Source organism: Molossus molossus, unplaced genomic scaffold (genome assembly GCF_014108415.1).
Source record: "Molossus molossus isolate mMolMol1 unplaced genomic scaffold, mMolMol1.p scaffold_m16_p_22, whole genome shotgun sequence".
Lineage (NCBI taxonomy): Eukaryota > Metazoa > Chordata > Mammalia > Chiroptera > Molossidae > Molossus > Molossus molossus.
In genome coordinates this window covers 24,290,421-24,312,955 of record NW_023425358.1, presented here as the reverse complement: position 1 = coordinate 24,312,955, position 22,535 = coordinate 24,290,421, and the positions used below count along the sequence as shown (strand labels likewise).

General features: G+C 51.1%; 1 protein-coding gene across 1 annotated transcript in view; it reads left to right on the top strand.

Moving 5' to 3' along the window:
- Window positions 1–2,215: 2,215 nt before the first annotated feature.
- The window catches only part of SEZ6L (seizure related 6 homolog like), a 103,667-nt gene continuing 83,347 nt past the window's right edge, over window positions 2,216–22,535 (top strand). The window contains exon 1 of the mRNA XM_036277287.1: window positions 2,216–2,467. Coding sequence (XP_036133180.1) covers window positions 2,216–2,467 — 252 coding nt within the window. The remainder of the gene's footprint in view (window positions 2,468–22,535) is intronic.

Sequence of the window (22,535 nt, the reverse complement as noted above, 5' to 3'; positions counted from 1 at the left end):
GTTCGGAGAGGGGTGAGTCACTGGACTGAGGCCCATGCAGTTAGGAAGGAATCAAGATTCAAACCAGTCCCATCAGACCCAAACTCCGGTTGCTCACCATGAGGACACCTGCCTCACGAAAGAGCCAGAGCGCAATGTTTTAACTGGGTGAGAACTACAGAGAGTTCAGTGGGAGTTCCTAGAAGTGGGAGAGCCCACCAGCTGGTGGGGGGGGGGCTAGGAAGTGATATGAGGACCTCCGTCCCCAGCATGCACCTTAACACCTTGCACATAGTAGGTGGTCAATAAGCACCTGCTGGTTGACCAAGTTCATTCAGAGCCTTTCTGAGTACTGTCAGGCAGGCTTCTGCCCCTTGTTTCTTTCTTTTCTTTTCTTTTTTTTAAATAACTATATCAATTTTTTTAGGGAGAGAGAGATAGAAACATCAATGTGAGAGAGACTCATCGATTGCTGCCTCCTGCATGTCCCCACTGGGGATCGAGCCCACAACCCGGGCATGTGCCCTGACCAGCAATCAAAGTGGGCCCTCTCAGTCCATGGGAGATGCTCGGTCCATGAGCCACACCGGCCGGGCTGCCCCTTGCTTCTTCAGTGTCATTCACAAGGCATCGTTTTGTCCACAAGTCCATGAAAAAGGACCTTGGTGATCGTCACTTTGTAGAGGAAGAAACAGAGGCTGGTGGGAAGGGGGTCCGGGCTTGAACCCAAGTCCCCAGGACTCTGAAGCCCAAGTTCTCCCCCTCAGCCTTGGAGCCACTCGGCACTGACTCAAGACGAGATCCAACCCCGGACCCCAGACCCTTCCAGCTCCACATGCTGCCTCCTCCTCAGACCCAAGGGGGTAATTTATCCCACGCGGGTGCAAAACACTCTCTCGTCACTTTCCACACAGGGAAAATGCATCCTCAACCTGCGGGCCTGACCTTGGGCTGCTGCAGGCTGACCCACGCAGGAAGCCTTTCATTCCAATGCCATCCCCCCAACCTCCAACAGCCTCCTGGCCCCCAAATCCAGCTCAGCCTTGGCTTAACTCAGGATGTGGGGTTCCCTCCACTGGCCTGGGCCTGGAGCTCCTTGAGCGGAAAATATCATTGAATTGTGGAGTTTATTCTACTCCTTCCTTTGCTGTCTGCTGGTGTCTCACGGGTGTCGTTTTTCTGCCCTCCCGCGGCAGGGACGCGTCTCCTTTTGCATCCTCCGGTCGCCTTCCCCAAGGCTGGCGCGTGGTGGACGCCCAGGAAATGCATCCGGTGGAACGCCTCGCCTTTGCTCAGGCTGCCCCTCTGTCTCGTGTGCCCTCTCCCCCTCCAGCCAAACGACCCCTCCTTCTCGATGAGAAGAAAGCCCCATTCATGGTGTGTGCCCGACACAGGGCTGGTGCTGGAAAATGAACTTGGAACTCAGGCCAAGGTGATCGGACTTGGAACCGGCCCTCGCCTGCTGTCAGCTGCGTGAATGTGGGCACCTCGCCTCGCCTCCCTGAGCCTGCGGCCGATGGGAGTGAGACAGTACCTGCTGTACCTGGTGGCCGGGGGCACTGAGGAGGGAAAGCATTTAAAAGGCGTCTGGTCTCAGGCCCAGCCGACAGCAGACTCTTCCCGAGAAAGTGCTTTACTTGGAGCAATTTAAATAACAACTTATATGCTGCCAACCACTGAGCTATTGCTAAGTCATGGGCACTAGGCTAGGTATTCCATAAGCATCATTCATTCAGCATTAAATGAGCACTTACTAGTTGCCAGTCATTGTTCTTGGCACTTGGGATGCATCAGTGAAACAAACAAACACAAAAAACAGCCCATAGATCCTTGCCCTCAGGGAGTGTGGTGGTAGTCAGGGAAGACTTCGTGGAGGTGGTGACATTTGACATCCATGTTCCCCAAGTCTCCAGCAAAGAGGACCTTGCCAAGTTGCAGACAGGGGAGGGTGCCCTGGGGTCTAAGCACCCATGTGAGGGAGCGAGCCCTGTGGACATGTTAGAGAAGAGCGTCCAGGTCCGTTCATTCATTCATTCCATCCCCACGAGAGGCATCGGGTCCTAATATTGCCGTTGGAGACCCAGTGGGGCTGACTCTCAGGCTCAGCTCACATGTGAGGGTCACAGCGAGCAGGAGACATCCCTGGCTTGTCACGTGTCTATAAGGCTTTGTGCCTTATGTGGGAGGCAGCGATCACAGAGGTGACGCTATCGAGCCTGGTAGTGAGCACAAGGCAATGGGGCACGGCCCGCCCCTCTACCGCACGTGCATCTTTGCGCCTAACCATGTCCTCGCGCTTTTGATGCTCAGCGTCTCTGCTGAAGAAGATGAAGAAATCTTAGGGGACACCGTCTACCGGGGGCAGGTGTTCGAGAAATGCCCCTTCCCAGTGAAGAACGTTGGTGTCTGCTGCACTGTGACTCCCACAGTGGCGCCCACATGTGCCGGGAGTCCGGGGACCAGACCACCACCTCGCGCAGTGCTGCGGGTACGGAGATGAGGAGTCCAGGCACCGCACCCCACACCTGCTTTTAGGTGCAGGGCCTTCCTGTCCGCTGGTCTGCCCCAGTGAACTCTTTGGGAAAACACCAACGACAAAATGCAAGGCTGTGTTGTGCTGCGGAGCTGGGTGCCTTGTCTGATAAACAGGGAGACCCTCGCCCTGGCCGGTTTGGCTCAGCGGTTAGAGTATTGGCGCGCGGACTAGAGAGTCCCGGGTTCAGTTCCTGCTAAGGGCACGTGTCTCAGTTGCAGTTTGTCCCCAGCCCCCATTGGGGTCATGTGGGTGGCAACCACTCGATGTGTCTCTCTCACATCGCTGTTTCTCTCTCTCTTCCTCCCTCTCTCCCCCTTCCACTCTATCTGAAGATAAATGCAAAAGTGTCCTGGGGTGAGGATTAAAAAACAAATAAAGGGACACTCTTACACCCCTCCGTTTGCTCCCCCACCTGGTTTTGAGGCGACCAGTGGCTCTGCCCCCAGGACCCTCACACTGGTCTGGCTGCACCCACGTGGCTTGGCCCTGCGCCCTCCAGGGGAACCAGCACCGGAGGGAGGAGAGGGGGACCCATCACCTTCCCGTTCTGGGCTTGAATCCTCGGTCTTGGAAAGCAAGTCTCAGAACATCTGCTCCGACGAGTCCCAGCATATTAAGCAGCCGCCGAAAATGTATTGTTGTTGCCTTCAATACATGGCAATTACATGGTGTGTTTTGCTCATTAGCAAGAAATTGACACAGAGGCAATCCTCCTTTTTAAAATTACCACTAATCTCACTGCACCTGTGTGGGGAAAAGGCAGGAGAAAAAAATAAATAAAGGTTGGTAATAACAGTTTCGTGATATTTTAAAAGCAAACATTTTCAGAACTCCCTTAAAAATAGCTTTTGGGGCTTGTGGGCTCCCCCCATCTTATTTTAAGAGGCGCCCCTGTGCCTCATGCCACAGGCTGGCGTTACCCTCTGTCTGCGTCACGGGCTCCAGTGCCACACGTGTCTGGGCACAAGGAACAAGGGAGGCCCGGGGCATGAGCCTGGCTTCCTTGAAGTCTCAAAAGCAAGATGCCACGGTGGATCGTGTGTTAGGGACTTGGTGTGCATTAGTGACACCCATCATACCTAAGAGGCTCGTGAAAAACAAACTTCTCTGGGGGGTGGGAGATAAGGGATGCATATGCCCCCCCAGGGCTCAGAGAGGGAGAGTCACTGCCCCAAATCACACAGCCCGCCCCGCAGCTGGCATTCAGGCGTGCTGCCCACACTGGTTGCTGGAATCATGGTGCCTCACCCTCCCACTTCTTTCTCAGTACACGGGCCACGTGTCATGCCCAGTGCAGCGGCTCACCGCGTACAGTAGGCATTCCACAAACACGTCCTGACGCCGCTGCTACGCTGCTTCCTGACACCCCACCGTGGATGCCCTCCAGGCCCCGGGGCCGGTCTCATTCTGGGGTCAGGCTCCTCTCTGGCTGGCGATCTTGGGTGAACCTCCCATCTCTGTGAGCCTTTGCCGTCTCGGTTAGAGAACTGAGTCATAATCAAGTGCATCTCAAGCTTGTTGGTTGGTTGGCAAGTGCCACGTGTGATACCGGGGGGGAAGGTGCTCACAGAAAACAGTTCAGGAATCAGACTGGTTACTCTGGGGTTGGGCACTCCTTGGAGGACCTGCTGGGCACAGCCTGGAGCTGCTGAGAACGCCAGAGCTGAGCACAGAGCTGGGCATGTGGGAGGTTCTTGATGAAGAATTCATTCACGCAACTAAAAAACACACTGACGGAATGCCTAGTCTTGCCAGGCACTGGCCTGGGTGCTGGGGGTACGTCAGGAGACAGGCAGACAGTCCTGGAGCTGATAGTCTGCTAGAGGGTTGCTCTGCCAACATACCACACCCTGTGGGACTGAAGACAACAGAAATCTGCCATCATGGTGTGGGCAAGGCGGGTTCCTCTAAGCTCTGAGGGAGAGCCTGGTCCACACCTTCTCCTAGCTTCTGGTGGCTGAAGACATCCCTCGATGTTCCCGGCTTCTAGAGGCGTCACTCCAACCCTGCCTTCATCGTCACACAGCACCCTCCTCTCTGTCGGTGTCCAAATGTCTCTCTTCTTATGGGAGCACCCGTCATTGAATTAGGGTTCACCCTAATCCAGTATGACCTCATCTTAACGTGAAGACATCTACTGAGACCCCATTTCCAAATAAGGTCACAATCGCAGGTGCCAGGGGTTATGGCTTGAACATATCTTTTTGGTGGAAACAATTTAACCACCTATAAGGAGATAAAGGGTAACAGATACACAGGGAATGTGTCAGACAGAGGTGGGTACTGTGAAGACAACTAAGCCAGGTGAGGAGGATTTCAAGTGATGAAGGGTCAGGGAAGACCTCTGTGAAGAGGTGACTCTGAGCAAAGGGAACTGAATGAATGAGAGCATGAGCCATGCAGATATCTTGGGGAATAGCATTCAGATTACGAGAAGAGCACGTGCAAAGGCCCTGAGGTGGGATCGTGCTCAGGATGTGCACGGGACAGCAAGCTGCCCTGGATGCAGGAGTGGAGGGAGGAGATGAGATTGGCCAGGTAGGGCAGCTGATCATTTTAGAGACCCAGGGCTTCGGCTGTTACACCAAATAAAAGAAGGCAGCAGAGGGTTCTGAGCCATGAAGTGACCTTGCGTGGCTCAGGTTTCATAAGAATCACTGTAGCTGATTCATGGAGAAAGGTTGTGAAGGAACAAAGACAGAAACAGGGCACTAAAAGAAGAGGAGGAGAGAGCCCTCCGGTTCATCAAAGGACTTGGTTTGGTGGCTCCGTTGACCCATTGAACCCCCCAGAGGAGAAAAGCCAGCAGAGTGACCCATGCCAAACCACAGTGGTGCAGCGTGCACCTTGTCACAGGTGATGAAGCACCACAGCCTCCGAGGCAAATCAGCTCGAGACATTTGCTTCATGAGCACCTCGTGGTGTTACATTCTAGTCACCAGGAAGCCCAGGGATGAGGAATCCATGCAGCCCGGCAGGGGCTCAGTGGTTGAACTTTGACCCATGCACCAAGAGGTCGCCGGTTCGGTTCCTGGTTGGGGCACATGCCCAGGTTGTGGGACTGATCCCCAGTGGGGGGCATGCAGGAGGCAGCCAATTGATGTTCTCTCTCTCGATGTTTCTATCTCTCTCTCTCCCTCTCCCTTCCTCTGACTCTAAAATTAATAAAGGGAAAAAAATTTTGTAAAAAGAATGCATGCAGACCCCCAAACTCAAAGGACTGGCAGAGCAGAGGAGGCGCTCCGTGCACACAGCTTGCCACAGTGAGCTCCAGAACAGAGAAGCATTCATTCTAAATGGGGCATCAGGGAAGTCTTCCTGGAGGAGGTGGCGGCTGAGCTGAGCCTTCTAAAGATGGATGGGATTTGGGCAGAAAGACTTGGGGTGTGGACCTGCCTGGTCTTGGAGGAGGAACTCTGAGGAAGATGTTGACTTTTTTAAATTTTATTGTTGGATTATGGTTTACATTCAATATTATTTTGTATTTGCTTCAGGTGTACAGCCTTGTGGTTAAACAATCACACATTACAGAGTGTTCCCCCTAATACTAAATTTCAGTTTGTCTCATGGACAACTGAAACAGGGAGCCTGCTCAGGGTAGAAGTTGACATTTTTCACTTTTAATTCCTTTCTCCTTTTTTTCTCCTTCCTGGGTGCCTACTGTCAGCCAGGAGTTGGCTGGGCACCAGGGAAGCAACAGCGGATATACAGTGTCCGTCTCTCTTGGAGCCCACGGACCGACGGGTTTGCACCCTAGTGTGCAGCTGGAGTGGGGGGGCTGGGGTGAAAACCACAGCAAAGGGTCTCTTCCTGCTCCTTGCGGCACTGGGTAGCCACGGCGGGTTTTAGGCCGGCCCGTGACACGACTTGAACCGGACGAGGGATAATCATTCGGGCAGCACGCGCAGCATGGATTTGAAGGAGGCCGGGGGCAGAAAGGTGAGTGAGCATTGAAAGGACGGCTGGCAGGTGCACCCTGTCTTTATCTGGGTGACCCTGCTCCTGTGCGGGGGCGAGGAGGGGGGAGTGGAGCGTCAGGGAAGGGAGAACAGGCGGCAGGTCTGGAAAAGGATGAAGGGTTTCCATGGCAACCTTTGCTTGCCCGTCGCCAAGGTAGCTCTGCAAATTCCCCAGGCGTCATTCCCATGGACCTTGAAGCCGGCATCCCTGGCAGCACAAAGCCTGCCTGTAGAAAGACTGGGGTGCAGTGCGTCTGGGAGAGAGAGGAGAGAGTCGAGGGAACCGGGCCACCCTCAAAGTGCCCCTGAACCCCTTCTGCAGGCTCCTCCTCCCTACTTCAGGCAGGGACCCTCCCAAGTCTGCCTTTACCCCTTGGCTTGTATTCTACCCCACGGGGCCTCGGGCATCTGGAAAATGGGCTGATGTGGCCTCCCTGCAGGGCCCTTGTGATGACTTGCAGTTCTGTTTGCAAGCTCCGCACAAGGTGCCTGCTCCCGAGGGAGGCGAGTCAAAATGCCAGCGGTCACTGTGCTCTGTGGCAACGGGCAGCCGGACACCAGGTCCGCCTCTCAGGCCGGCCGCTGACTGGCGTGCGACCTTGAGAAAGTCACTGCCCTCTTCCCTTCTTCTCTCCATGTGCCATAGGGGGATGCTGGCCCATTTCCCATGCACCACAGGTTCTTTAGCCTGATTATCATCATTAGTATTGTTATTGTTATTATTGCTGCGGCTGTCACCACAGGATTGCTGTTCTTAGAACCATTATTATAACCCCTATACCGATGATCACTGATGCAAAGGCAAAGATGATGAGTCCTGTAAATAGTCCACTTAGTTGAGAATATGAAATTATTGTATCAGAGCAGACAATGCCCTACCTCTCGTCTTCCTTTAGACGTAGGATGAGAGCCCACATTAAACTCTGTGTCATCCACACATCAAGACAGGATTGCCTGACCACGTTGAGATGTATCGAGCAAGTTAATCCTTCAATATTCATTTGTCTTCATCTTCATAACGGACCCACGTCTCTGACCCCTGAGTTCCCACTCCAGGTCTGGGTTGTATTTCCTGTTCCATCCTAGATGACCTGAGATTTGATTGAGAATCTTGAGTTCATACCCTTGTAAGATGCAACCCCTCCTCTTGTAGAGAAGCACCTTCAGGGACCAGATTCGGCTCGTGGCTGCATTCCTACCCCTAAGCCAACTATTGGGCACATAGTTGACACTCACAGGTGTTGGAAGGAAGAAGGGAGAGAAGGGAGGGGCGGGGGGCAGAAGTGGGGACGATGCTTTCCAAAGCCAACCCCCTCCAGCCATTCACCCCGAGAAGGCAGAAGCAGACCCTCCGTATCTCTCAGGGGGAAGCCTATGTTCCTCCGGCCCCAGTTTCTCTGTCTTCCCTTTCACTCACCAGCGTCCAAGGGAAGAAAAACTACATTTCTAAACTGCGAGATCACCCCCGTCTTCCAACCTGCCCGCACTCCTCCTCGCAACGAAGTCGGTGACTCTCGTACTATGTCTCCTGGGCCGTCGTAAATTGAATTAAATGAGATAATATTTGTTGAGTACTTAGCACCGCGCCTGGAAATGTTTATTGCGCCGAACTGAATCCGTAATGGGTAGCGACGACTAGCATTGTTGGGGCTGCTCTTCATTAGGGTATTAATAACCCCCCATTAGCACAGCACTTTGGAGCTTCTGACCCACTTTCTGAAGCGATTCCTCATGACACCACCTGGGTGTCCATTTTTCCATCAGACAGATGGGGGTGGGGTGATCGTGCACAGAGCGCGACATTGCTGGAAGGTCATGCACAGGTGCGGGGGCGGTGTGTGGCGAACTTTGGTGGGTTTGGCGAGCATCGAGCGTGCGGTATTGGATGTTGTCTGAGTGGAGAGGTGGAGAGAGCCCTGTCTGTCTGCAGGAAGGCTCCAGGTTCTCATCCCCAGGCGCGCGGTCACTGCCTGGCCGGGCTCTGTGGGCCTGGACCAGGTGCGCGCAAAGCCCAAGTGAACGAGGTGCGTTTGCAGGGCAGAGAGGTCTCGATGATGTTATTCGCGGAACACCTAAGAGCACAGACTTGGGTGTCGCTGAATCCGGGTTCACCTCTGAGCTCCGCCACGTCCTCAGACTCGGGGGCTGGTCTGCAGGCCCGCCACCACCTGGGGGCTGGTTGGAAATGCAGACTCCTTCCTGGACCCCGTCCCAGACCTACTGAGTCAGAATCTGCATGTTCGCAAGATGCCAGGTGACTCATGCACACGTTGAAGCTTAAGAAGCACCAGGCCAGAGAATGAGGGAAAGGAGAGGGCTGGGGAGAAGAGAACCCTGGGAAGGAGTCACTGGGTGACGTTATCGGTTTTCTACTTATTTTCGATTTCGCGTCTGAAGGTCACACCCTACCTGAGACCTTTGAAGAACCTTTCGGGGAATCATTCCTGACCCCCAAATGTCTGACCCCCTGCAGACAAGGTTCTTGAGATTAACAGAGTGATGGTAACAATGATGGTAGTCTGTGAGCCCTGACTCCAGGCCAGGCACTGTGCTCATTTCTTAGGGAGCACCGTCTCATTGAATCGTCACCCGTACCTGGAGGGGTGGATCTTATCATTTGTCCCATTTTACAGATTTGGAACCTGAGGTCCCATGGCTGACCCAGGTCACCTGGCTTTATTATAATCTGAGGCTGTACCTTCTGCTCTCACATGAAACACACCTGCTCACAAACCTCTCACCTGCATTATCATTGCTGCTGCTGCTGCTACAATTGCTGTCTGTCTGTCTGTATTCACTGTCCCCAGACCTCACTTCAGGCTGTCCCTCCGACCTCCCACTTATAACACCCTTTCTCCACCACCTCATCTGTCTGCGCTAAAAATGGCAGAAGAAAGGGTATCAGAGGCCTTGACGTTTTGTGGTTGAATCCACAGTGACTAGCTCATTGCTCGTACATAATGGGTGCCCAGAAAATATCTGTTGCGTTGAGCTTATGGATTTAGTTGAGTTATTATTTGGTTCATTCTCACTAAGTGGAACTATTTAGTTGAGTTTCGTTTCTTGCATACATTCTCAAAAAGGTCAGTGCTGCCCCCGAGGGGGCAAACATTGATTCCTGGGTCCCTGTGTATGTATAAAGCGTACAGACAGATATATCTGCAGGATTAAAGTTTCATGAAAAAAATTATTTGGAAGGTTTTCTGGGAGGGGTGATAATAAAAAATAAAATATCTGATAAGCAGGTTTACAGTATAACTCATTCAAAGTTATCGTTTTCAACATCTGGACCAGAAAACACAAATAGATAGGGCGCAAAATGAAATAATTCACCAGCGTGAACCACCAGTGAAAAGTTCATGGGAAATATTCATCCTTCTAGAGGTCAAGTCGCTGCACATGAAAGTGCCCTTGAGGGACCACATTACAATGACTAAGTTAGCCTAAAACGTTTGGACCAATAACACTAGGTGCTGGCAAGGTTATTGTAGCATTGGCGAGCTTGGAGGTTTTATCATTTAGAGACCCCTTAGGAAAGCAGCTAGGGCTATAAAATTCTTCATGCCCTCTGCCCAAAGAATCTCATTCCAGGTAATTTGTGCGTGGAAATGGATTCCGTGGTAGCAAAACTCATGGGCATACGGGTACTCATTAGCTGTAGCTAGCACTGAGGGAGGAAGGGGAGAGGAAAGGAAGGGAGGGAGGGGGAAGGAGGGAGACGGGTTCAATAAAAACGACACAGGTCATGAAGCACTTAACAGAGTGCTGAGTTCATGGTCAACACTTCAGAGACCGTGGCGTCTGCGTTACCCCCCGCCCCCAACCAGCAATCGGGTAGGAGGAAGCCAGGTCAGCGAGCACCTGCATCTGTCGGGGGGCGGGTGTCTCCAGGCACGAACGTGAGGGTTGTTTTCTGTGTGCAGAATTCTGCTACCTGGTCCTCCGAGCTCATCGCTGGTGGGAAAGCCTGTGTTCTGGTGTGTGCAGTTCGCTCGCTTTGGTTAAGGGGCCCCTGGGGAGCCAGTATGGGTGTGCCGTGCAGACCAGATCTGAAGAGCACTTTGCTAAGAGTTTAGGGAGCACCGGGCTTAGCACCAGGTTCGCTCCCTCTGCCCGTCTGCCTCCGGCCTAGGGATATAAAGGCACCGTAAGGCATTATCTACCTAAGGCCCAGGCATCTGCATTCGCACACTTGCCTTCTGCTCCTCCCAGGAGCCCAGTGAATGCATTAGGAAGTCTGTGCTGATCCCCCAAATCTCCCCGACCATCCCCAGGAGGCCTGGAGAGAGGCCCACAATCCCTTCTGATGTATAAATATCAGAAGGCGGGGGATTTCCAAGTCTGAGAGGTGCCCCTAACAAAGAAGACGGCCAACTCAACCCGTCTCCTTGTTCGTGGACGAGAAATGCTTCATGTGGGTTTTGTAAACCTGGGTCAACTTGAGAAATGACTACTGACCACCGAGAACAACTTCCGCCATGATCCTGGGCACCAGGCTTGTCGCAGTGTTTCTAGATGACCTCCCAATCCATCTAGGCCCCCAAATGCTGGGGAAGAGCCCCGGGGTGTGACTTCCATGTCCGTCAGTCACCAGCACCAAAGACCTTGCTAGAGGGAGACAGGCAGGGAAGGGCGACCTGTGGCGGGTCCAGGCACAGTGTTTGTACAACACAGGGGCAGACACCGGGCCGGACACTGGAATCCAGTGGAAGCAGAGTAGCCAGAGCCCCTGCCCCCGTGGAGTCAAGTGAGACAGACGAACAGTAAGCCTATAATTTGAGAATCGTCGTAACTTCCATCCAGGAGATCTGCAGGCTTGTAAGAGCACATGAGGCGGGGCTGAGATCTGGGGAGCGATGGAGCCTCAAGGAGGATTAGGAGGGAGGGGAGGAGGAGGGGAAGGGAGGGAGAGTTGTCTTAGCTGTCTTTCTCCGCCCTCCCGGCTTGCAAAGCAGAGAGGAAAGAAATGAGCAAATATGAAAATGGGGAGGACAGTGAACAAAAGGTGGGGGACAGGAGGAGGTGAATAACAGATTAGGGGAAGATAAGGGGTGGGGGGTGAACTGGGGAAAGGGAGGTGTGTATCAAAGAATAATAGCCCCGACTGGTTTGGCTCAGCAGTTAGAGCATCAGACCCAAGGGTCTCAGGTTCGATTCCCAGCGCCTGGGCTTGGGGTCCTGCAGGAGGAACTGACCAATGTGTCTTCTCACACTGATGCTTCTCTCTCTCTCCCTCCCTCCTTTCCACTTTACCTAAAAATTAAGGGGAAAAATATCCTCAGTTAACAAAAAAAAGAAAAAGTAACAGAGGCTTGTGGGGACATGGAGATGAGGTAGCGAGTGACTCCGGGAAGTGGGTAAGAGGCCCGCTGAGAGAGGAGGGGACCCACGCAGCATGAAAAGCAGGATTCCTCCATGCCGGCATGTCTCCAAGGTCAAAGGGCTCTTTTTAAACAAACAGAATGCAGCAAACAGAAGAGGTTCTCCTACAACAGGGCAGAAGGTCTCAGGCTTGTCTGCACTATTGGAGTCACCTGGGAGCTTTAGAAAACACAGGCGCCTTGGTACCGTCCCCAAGATGCAGTGCAGTGGGTTTGGATGTGGCCAGGGGATGGGGCTGCCAGGTGGCTCTCATGTAGTCACAGGGCTGAGCACTGTTGCCCTCGGGCTCCAGTTCTCAGAGTCTGGTCCCTGGACTAGCAGCATCAGCAGCACCTGGGACCCTATGAGAAATGTCAAACTGGGGACTCTTGCCCAGACCTGCTGAATCAGGAACTCTGGGGGTGAGGCCCAGCGCTCGGTGTCTTAATAAGTCCTCCCAGGGCATCTTGATGCTGAGTCAAGTCTGAGATCCAAGGTCACAGAGGGAGTTTGTCACCTGCCGAGAGTCCTTCAAGGAGACGCCTGTTGCATCAGGAGAGGTTCAGCTTAGATGCTAAGAGGGACAGAGTCCAGACTCCTCAACATGGTGATCAGGGACACCGTGGCCTAAGCCAGGGGTCCCCAGTGGGGGTGGAGAACAGCTTTTCTCCCCAAAGGACATATGGCAAATGTCCAAGGACATGTTTGGTTGTCACAACTGGGGCGGAGACTGCTACTGGCATCGAAGGGGCAAAGGCCGGGGTGCCGCTGAACATCCTGCAGTGCACAGGACGGCCCCACCACAGAGAATCCTCCAGCCTGAATGCCAATAGTGTCGAGGTTGAGAAGCCCTAATCCAGTTGAATGCACCTAGCAAGTCTCTAGGTTTGCAAGAGAGGCACCCAATGTGAATGGTTTTCTTCCTGATCATGCTTCTGCAAGGTCACAATGGACCTGGAAGGAACCCTACAAAACGCTATTCAACTCCCTCACTTCTCGGGGGAGGAAACAAGCAGAGAAGGGACATGATCGCCTGGGGTCTCACTGCCCTCCATTCATCCGTTCCATAAATATTTATTGAGGATTTACTAAATGCAAGGAGCTGTGTTGGCACAAAAGATGTAATGGTAGACCAGACAGGGCTGATTCCTGCCCTCGCGGAACTCACAGTACACAGGACATCAGTCAGATAAAGGACTTCTTAATTTAAGGTGGCTGGAGAGGCCCTTCGGAGGAGGTGATGTTTACGCCGAGATCTGAAGACTGAAGAGGGGGAGAGGGACCAGGTGGTGCAGAGGGCCCCGTCCTGGTTACCCCCCGCTGTGAGGACAGTCTGGCTTTTCCCTGCAGTGGACTGTCTGCAGCTCACTGATCCAGCGGAAGTTGCCAGGACTCGGAGAAGAACGGACGTTTAACCTCCAGGCAGCATGCGGAGTCTTAGAAAAACCCTGGGGAGTTTATCACATCGAAGACCCTGATAACATCTGTATTAGAAACAAGAATCCAAACAGACTGCTCGTGAAAGATTAGCTTTAGTTCTTGCAGGAGAATAAATGGCTTATACCAACTCTCCCCTGCTTTATCAGCATGCACCTGCCAGCCAGCCACCCCCTCTCCCCATCAGGATGGCACAGGAGGACTCCGGGAATGAGCCTGTCACTCCCAATTCAGCTGAGCTAAAAAGTCTTTTGTGAACATTCACTCTGACCAGGTCTGTGTGGAGAGCTGTGGGAGGGGGACCAGGAGCGAGGATGCCGCCTCGACTTTTGAGATATGTTCAGCTCTCGTATCCACAGGTTCTGCGCCCACGGATCCAACCAACTGTGGACCAGGACTACATTGGTTGCGTCTGCACTGAACATGCACAGACTTTTTTCCTCGTCGTTATCCCTGAACAATACAGTGTAACAACGATTTACATAGTATTTACATTGTATTAGGTGTTATAAGTAATCTAGGGGTGATTTCAAGTGTACGGGAGGATGTGTGTATGTTATATGAAAATGCTACACCATTTTATATATGGGACTTGAGCATCTGCAGATCCCGGTTTCCAAGGGGGACCTAGAACCAATCCCCCACGGATACTGAAGGATGGCTGAATCCACAGGCTTTAGAACATTAATATTCTTACATATCCATTCATTCGACAGCTGCCACATAGGTGTATTGCTCTAGGCCAGGCGCTGAGGATGGAGAAGGAGAAGACACAGACCCTAACTCACATGGTGTGTGTCAGTGTGAGAAGTGAGCAGGAATCAGGGAGCTGTTAATCTAACTGAAGAACCCAGAAAAGCTTCCTGCGCTGAGGATGGAGAAGGAGAAGACACAGACCCTAACTCACATGGTGTGTGTCAGTGTGAGAAGTGAGCAGGAATCAGGGAGCTGTTAATCTAACTGAAGAACCCAGAAAAGCTTCCTGGAGGAGGCGCTGCCTCAGCTGAGGGCTGAAGAGGAGGAGTTAACCATTAACCAGGTGGAGAGGAGAAAGCCAGGACGCGGGTATGAACCAGAATACTGACAACATGGCATGTTTAATGAGAATGAAAAGGGACTGTGTTAAAACATTTGTACTAATTCTCATTTACACTACAACTGTCTTCTGAGGTAGACACTGCTACATACTATTTTTCTATTTTAAATGTGGAAACTTGGGTACAAGGACATGGCATACAGCTAGAAAATTGCAGAACTGGATTTAAACCCAGGCAGTCTGGCTGTTGGGCCAATGTCACTAACCACTATGCTTATACTTTATGTATCTAGAAATTTATGCATGTAATTGGATTATTGGATTATAAAGGGTCTGGGGTAGGGATTCAGGGGCTGATGCAGAATTAAAGGACCTTGTATACAATGTGTGTAAGAATCCAATCTTAGGCTGAGGGTAACGTCTGAAGGATTTTAAGCAGGGGAGTAATGTGGTCATATTTGAATTTTAGAAAACCTCCATGGAAGGAGAATCCTTTGGAGAGAGAGACAGGAATGAGGACAACCGGTGGTCATAATTATTCAGGCAAGAGATGATAATAGCTTGGGCCAGTGGGCATGGCGAGGCAGGAGTGGAGGAGTGGTGAAGTTGAGAAAATGAACAATCATAGACTTTGTGATCGACTGAATATGGAGGGAGCAGAAATGAAAGACTTCCCATTTCCTGGCTTGAGCTAGGACTACCGCAACAGCTGAAATGAGAAGAAATGTATATTTTTGTCACAAGAGAATGAAAAGAGCTTTGGTTGTGAGGATGGAATGTGCTGGTGTCGAGAGACACAGGATAGGAATAGTTGATATCACCCTGTCTTTGACAACCTTGGAAAGAACTGGGGCAAATCTCCTGCATCTAGAGTAATGATGGCCCAAATAGAGTTTTGCCTTGAAGGGCAATCTGAGGTACAGGCAAAGGTGAGGAACTCATGGGGTCACAGCAACAAGTCTACTCTGTTCTAACTAAGGAAGACCAAAAGCATTGCAGGGGCTTGGGAAAGGCAGAAACTGAGTACAAAGAATGAGACAGTAGAAGACAACATGGCAAAAAAAAAAAAAGGATGGGGGAGTCAGGAGGGAAGACTGGATTTAGAGAGTTACATTGAAATGTCTTAACACAGAGGAGCTCTTAAGGGCACGATATCCTACAGGAATCCTTCCTGCAGTTAGAAAAGGCACCAGTGTGAGCCGCTGTCCATTGTGCTGAAATATCCATTAGCAACAGTACACGCAGTACCTTCTTCTAATCCTGAACGCTCATCATGCCTGTCAAATCTCTCCTTGTGCTCATAGTTTCTCTTAACTTCTCAGTGGAAAGTTTGTGACTTCTATGCTATTGAGGAAAAACAATGAGCCATGACTTAATGCATGGTCAATTAGGCATCTAATTTTATGAATGTTTCATTTAAGCTTCAAACAGTTACAAAATGATCCCCACCCCACCCCCTGACCCTAGGAACTTGGGTGGGAAACTCATCCCCTCTCCCATAACATGGTTTATCATCTTTAAAGATCTATATGTGAAATTAAATATACACAGAGCAAAGATAAACATCAGTCGGAGGCATGTGTTTGGTATATTTATCCAAAAATATATATATATTTATTGAGCATTTATTCTGCTGCAAGGGATCAGGAAGCAGGAGGGTATGGAAATGAATCAGTTCCCTGCCACCACAAAGCATATAGTCTAATGGGGAAGACAGACATTAAACAAATAGTCACAGGTGAAATAGATGTTACACATATGGGTTACGTAATGTGGACAAAAAAGGGGAGTTCTATGGAAGATAACCTCACAGGGTGATCTGATTATAAATTCCTGAATGGGCAGGTCATGGTGGGTAGTCATGCCTCAAGCATATCACATTTTAGTAAAAGGTTTATCTCTGCCTTAAGCAAGCCCCATTTATTGTTTCTGTGCCTCTGGGTTAACACCCCCTGAAATAAGTATAACCACCCTCCAGAGAGCACATAGTCTTGTTAACTGTCCTGTAACCCAATCCCGAGTTCCTCCCTCCCACAGCCATTTAATTGTCCTTACATTCCCTCCTTAATTTGAAGTGGACAAAGAAGCTACAAAATTATTGTTTGCCAGAGCATTGGAGATCTTGCTCCCTGGCACATGTCATCAATGTGGCTCAAGTAAACTCATAAAGATTCTCTGCAAGTTTGGATGTTTCTTCCATTAACAGCAACATGTGCCTATGAAGCACTCAGCACTAGGTGCTGTAAGAATACAACATTGGCCCTAGTAAGGCCTCTTCTTTCTTTCTTTCTTTTTTAATCCTCAACCGAGGACATTTTTGCATTTATCTTCAGATAGAGTGGGAGGGAAAGAGGGAGGAAGAGAGACAGAGAAACATCCATGTGAGAGAGACACATCAAGTGGTTGCCACCCACATGACCCCAACTAGGGCCAGGGACAAACTGCAACCGAGGTATGTACCCTTAGTGGGAACCGAACCCGGGTCTCTCCAATCCACAAGCCGATGCTCCAACTGCTGAGCCAAACTGGCCAGGGCTCTTCTTTCAAAGAGTATAGCTGGGACAGTGGGGTATACACAGATAAAAGAGGTTAAAATGACAAAGAAGACCAAATGGATACATGTCATTCAGAGAAGTCAGCTGGAACTGGACCACATTGAGAAAGAGGTGGAATTTATCAAGAAGAAACAGCTGAGGGAACCAAGGACTTTCATCATCTGAGTGGCCCAGGTGGGGAGGAGCCAGCCTAAACGGTTCAGAGTTAGAGGGAGATAAAGTTGGGAGGCTTTGTTTGGCCCAGCCCTGGAGGGTCTTGAAAGCCCAGTGAAATCATTTGGATTTTCTGGCATCTCCAGGGAGAGGGAGCTGAGCTGTACTAGGATGAAAGAGAAATTTCAGGAATAGTAACCTGATCACCAAGGTTAGGATGGGAGTCATAAAAAAAATGGACCCCACAATTCACCTGAGGTAGGGAAGAACATGTGTGGTAGAGATGAGGCTCAGCTACACTGATTCTCGGGGCAATGTATATAACTGGGGGGGGGGGGGGATACTCATCTAGATGTTACAAAGGAACCAGGAGGCAGTATGCAAACTCATTCATTTGTTTACTCAAGTATTTATCTAGCCTCTTGAATGTGTCTGTCTCAGAGCTGCTGGTGCTAAATTCTTAAAAATACATATTATCCCCCAGACTCAAGCTTCTGTCCTAGGGGGAAGGACAGATGTTGAAGGAGTAATTAGAAGCACGGGGAGCTTTGGGAGCATGTAATGGGGACTGACCTGGCCTAGAAATCTGCGAAGGTGATGTTTAATTTAAGCAAACAGCCTGAATTCGGCGTGGGAAAGGGTAGGATGGAGACGAGGAGGACCAACGCGCACACAGTTTGATAGGAGGCTGCTGAAATCCCAAGATGTGAAGCCCAGATCATTTGCCATGAGAAAGCTCGGTCTTTAGAGAGAGGCCAGCATGAGGTCACTAGAATTCAAAAGCAACAAAAAGAATGAGGGACTGATTGGAGCCTAAAACAGAGAACTTTGGTTCCCTGACCATCCACAGAATGACTACCAGTCTCACACTTCGGAGCTTTTATGCATGTCTTCTCTTCCTCCCACAGTGTTCTCCTGCTAGATTGACTACCATTCAGTCTCATCTAATGCCACCTCCTCTGGGAAGCCTCCCAGAACACTCAGCCCTGGTTCCCCTAAACTCATGGGAAGGACTCGATACCAATCACTACTTTCCTGCTGCCCATGGTCTACTGGGTGCCAGACACCATATTGATTCTTCTCTTGGTCTCATTCTCACAACAACCCAGGAGGTGGACATTAGTACTTGGGTACCACATCCCTGCAGAGCCCAAGGGCTTGGATCCCAAGTCCACTCCTCTGCTCAGTGGGCAACCTAGAGCAGGTGCATTCTCCTCCCTGAGTCTCATGGTCCTTGTCTGTAACCCAAAGCTGGTAGGAGCAGCCCCAACCTTCCGGGGCACATATGAGGGGTAAGGGAGACATGAATGTCAGTCATTTAGCTCTGTGGCTGCCCATCCATGTCCCCACATCACCAGATGAAGATCCAGACTAAGGTCAGTGAAATAAGACATCGAAGGTCCTTGGTGAGGAAGTGGCAGACCCTGGGTTTGAGCCCAGTCTCCCTGACTCCAAAAGCCACTCCGCCCTGCCCTGTGCCTGTATTGATATTCTTTCATCTTAAACCTTGCCCTTCAGAAACCAGACAACCCTGGCCGGTTTGGCTCAGCAGTTAGAGCGTCGGCCCGCGGACCGGAGAGACCCGGGTTCGGTTCCCACTGAGGGCACGTACCTCGGTTGCAGTTTGTCCCTGGCCCTGGTTGGGGTTGTGTGGGTGGCAACCACTTGATGTGTCTCTCTCACATGGATGTTTCTCTGTCTCTCTTCCTCCCTCTCTCCCTCCCGCTCTATCTGAAGATAAATGTAAAAATGTCCGTGGGTGAGGATTAAAAAAAAAAAGAAAGGAAGGAAGAAACACAGGCTATTTGCTTAGCTCTGCACAAACGTTATCTCACTTAATCTTCCCAACAACTAACTGAGAGAGCTAGTTCCCCTTTCTGCATCGACCTACATGATATGTGATAAACCTGACCTTCCTCTTCAAACTAGCCCTTGCTCAGCATTTCCCTTAGGGGAGTCTCCCCTCTCCACCTTGTTGCTCAGGCAGAAACCTAGCACCATCCTTGACACCTCCTCCTCTTTCAGCCCATCCCGCTCCATATCCCGTCGAACCCCAAGACCTCCTGGCTCTAAGCAGATCTAGCCTAGATCTTATTCTCCTTTCCGTCTCCACTGCCAGCTAAGCCTCATTATCTCTGCCTTTTTGCTTTTATCCCTGTCCCCTCCCCAAGCTCCAGCCAGAAGTAAAGTGATCTTTGCAAATTTAGCAATGCCACCTCTGCCCCTGTTTAAGTCCTTCCCATTGCTTTTGAGATCACATTAAACCCTTCAACAGGGACAGCTAAGATGACCTTTGACCATCTCTCAGGTCAAAGATTCCCACAAAATTGACTGCTAGTAACACAAAAAATAACTCAAGGTCATTTCAATTCCGTACTCTGGTCAGGCTCTGGGGCTGCACTGGCTGGGGCCAGCACTGGAGGGGAGGATGCTTGTCTTTGGTGACCCTCGAGGGCAGAGGCTGACAACAGAGTAGACGTCGGCAGGGCTGGCTGGGAGGGAGGAGCCACCAGGAGCAGGAAGGGCAGTTATCTTGGAGTTGTGCTCCTGAGTTTGTGCTCTGATCTTGCCCCTTAGCTGTGTGACCTCGGGCAAGTCACTTAATCTCTCTGAACTTTAATTCTGTTTACAAACACAGTTGAAGAAGGTGAATGAAATAAACTGGACAATCTCTGGAGTTTAACCCCCAAATGGGGCATTAGATTGAACCGCATGCAATTGCCAATACTTTACCTTTTTCTAATTTTCACTGCTAAAATGGTAACATCATATATTCATCCTTCAAACCAGAAGTGAGCAAACTTTCGCTGGAAAGGGCCAGAGAGTAAATAGTTTAACTTTTGCTGGCCATCCCATCTCTGAGACAATGACTCAACTCTGTCCCTGCAGCTGTAGACAACAGGTAAAAGAGAAAACGTGCCGTGTTTCAATACAACTTTATTCACAATAACGAACGGTGGGCCAGATTGGCTCATGGGCTGTCATTGCTGACCCTAGCTTTCCACCACAGATTTTCCTTTGCCAATAATAATTTCCGACGTGGAATTCATGGGAACGCTGGCGTGCCTGGCAGAGTGTCTGGTGAGTGGCAGATGCCGGTTCATTTCTGGCTTGTGGCGACCCTACAGGGCATGGTGCGTTCATATTCACTGGGTGTGTTATTAGGGCTGGAGGAATCACACATCAGTCACCCTTCCTCCACTTAGCCCCACTCTCTCTTTTTTTTTATCCTCACGCAAGGACATTTTTCCATTTTTTGTTCAGATAGAGTGGGAGGGAGAGAGAGGAAGAAAGAGAGAGAGAGAAACATCAATGTGAAAGGGACACATCAAGTGGCTGCCACCCGCACGACCCAACTGGGGCCGGGGACAAACTGCAACCGAGGTACGTGCCCTTAGCGGGATCCGAACCCGGGTCTCTCTGGACCGCGGGCCGACGCTCTAACCACTGAGCCCAACAGGCCAGGGCTAGCACCAATCTTAATGACCTCATGGACACTATTCACGGATACAGGTCTTCCCTACAGAAATGCCCGGTTGACTCTGAAGATAATGTCGCCTTTAGGGCAAGTTTTCTTAGATTTGCACCGCGAGCACCTCTCCAGGTGACCTGAGTGTCTTCGGCCGCAGCTCCTTCCCCGTCCCCTCGTCTGGAAAGCCCCCTGAGCCTGCGTGGATTCCGATCTGCTCGGGCATGCGGGTTCTGAGCGGGGGAGGAAATCATTGCTTCCACCAAATTAGGCCAAGTAATACCCGTTTTCTCTAGGGGAAATTATTTAAATAGCATCAAAATCAATTTCCGTGCCATTAAATATTCTGGTCTGTGTTTTAATTGAGACGATTACATATTCCCCAAAAAGCACAGAGCTGTTTGAAGAATCGTGTCTTTTCTGTCTCCCTCTCGCGGGAGCTGCCAAGGATAGCACCTCGGAGGGCCGCAGACCGCGGCGAGCCTGCCTCCGTTCCTATTCATCTTCGTTAGCGCTAACCTGGTTTATCCTTTTTCTTTAAGAAATAAAAATGGAGCTCTGAGAGGCACCCAGGGCGCTGGGAACTCTGAGTTCTTCTAATCGAATAAACCAGGTCATTGTCTCTTCTCCTTAAGGGGCTGGGTTTGTGGTTCATTCCAAGCGGTAGATGGCCCAGTAGCTGGCGGGTGTGTGTGGACAAAGGGGACAGAGGGCGAGGGTCATCCCCAACCTTTGCTGCTCCCAGGCCTTGCCCTGATTCCGTGGACATTCCAGGTGTGTCTTCTCCACACCAGGCACTGCCGGAGGCCTGTCTGGGGAGGAAGAGGTGTCTGGAACAAGTCATTAAAATGCAGTATCGTGAGAGCGATAGAAACCAGGGCCCGGCAGCTCTCATCCTGGTTGCAGTCAATCCCGGTGTCTTTCCTTCGTGTCTCTCTTTCCTTCGAGACTTTCAGCTCTCGGGGTCAGGGACCAAGTCAGCCTGTTTCCACTCTGTCCCCAGCGCTCAGAGGAGGGCAGACAGGGGCAGGGGCTCGGTTAAACTAAGAGAGGGAAGGACGGTGGGAGGGAGGGAGAAAGGGAGGGAGGGACGGAGGGAGGGAGGGAAGGAAGGGAGGGAAGAAGGGAGGCAAGGAAAGAAAGGAAAAAGGATGGGAGAAGGAAGGAGGAAAGGAAGGAAAGAGGATGGGGAAAGGAAAGAGGAAGGAAGGAAGGGAGGAAGGAAGGGAGGAAGGAAGGGAGGAGGGGAGGAAGGGAGGGAGGAGGGGAGGAGGGGAGGAAGGGAGGGAGGAGGGGAGGAGGGGAGGAGGGGAGGAAGGGTGGAAGGGAGGGAGGGAGGACGGGCGGAGGGAGGGAGGGAGGGAAGATGGCGGAAGGAGTGCTCATGTCATCCAAAGAAATGTTGAAAAGGCTCTATAGAGAGGTGATGGTAGGGCCAAGGCGTTTAGGATGAGTCGAGGTTCACCAGATGGCCAAGAAGAGAGAGGGTGTTTCCAACAGAGGGAATCGTGTGTACAAAGTCACAACAATGTAATTCCATTGAGAGCTAACACATCGAGTGTCTACTGTGCTCTAGGCTCTTTACATGCATCTGCTCATTTAATTCTCACGACTGCCCTAGGAGGTTGTGCTCTTACACCCATTCTGCAGGTAAGGAGACTGAGGTCACGGAGGTTCACTCTGAGCTCTAAAGAAATGGCCAAAGATTGATTCTGTGGAGCCAGTGACTGCAGGCTTGGTTGCAACCACCGTATTCTACTGCCCACCTTCCGAAGCACGGGGTTTGGACACTGTTCGGAGTTGGAAACGGCTGCAGGGTGACTGCTGGAAGGTGGAGCACGAGGCTGGCGATGGGTTCAGGAACCTTTCCTCGGACAGCCTTGGAGGCCAGACTAAAGATTTTATACTTCCCTGTACAGGTCCGTGTTTCCCAAACTGGAATTCTGTGGAAGCCTATTATGCAAGACATAGACAGTGAGAGTGGGAGGGAAATTCGTGTGCAAATGATTTGAGAAGCATGGTTTAAATCAAGCCGCGTACATTTTCTTTT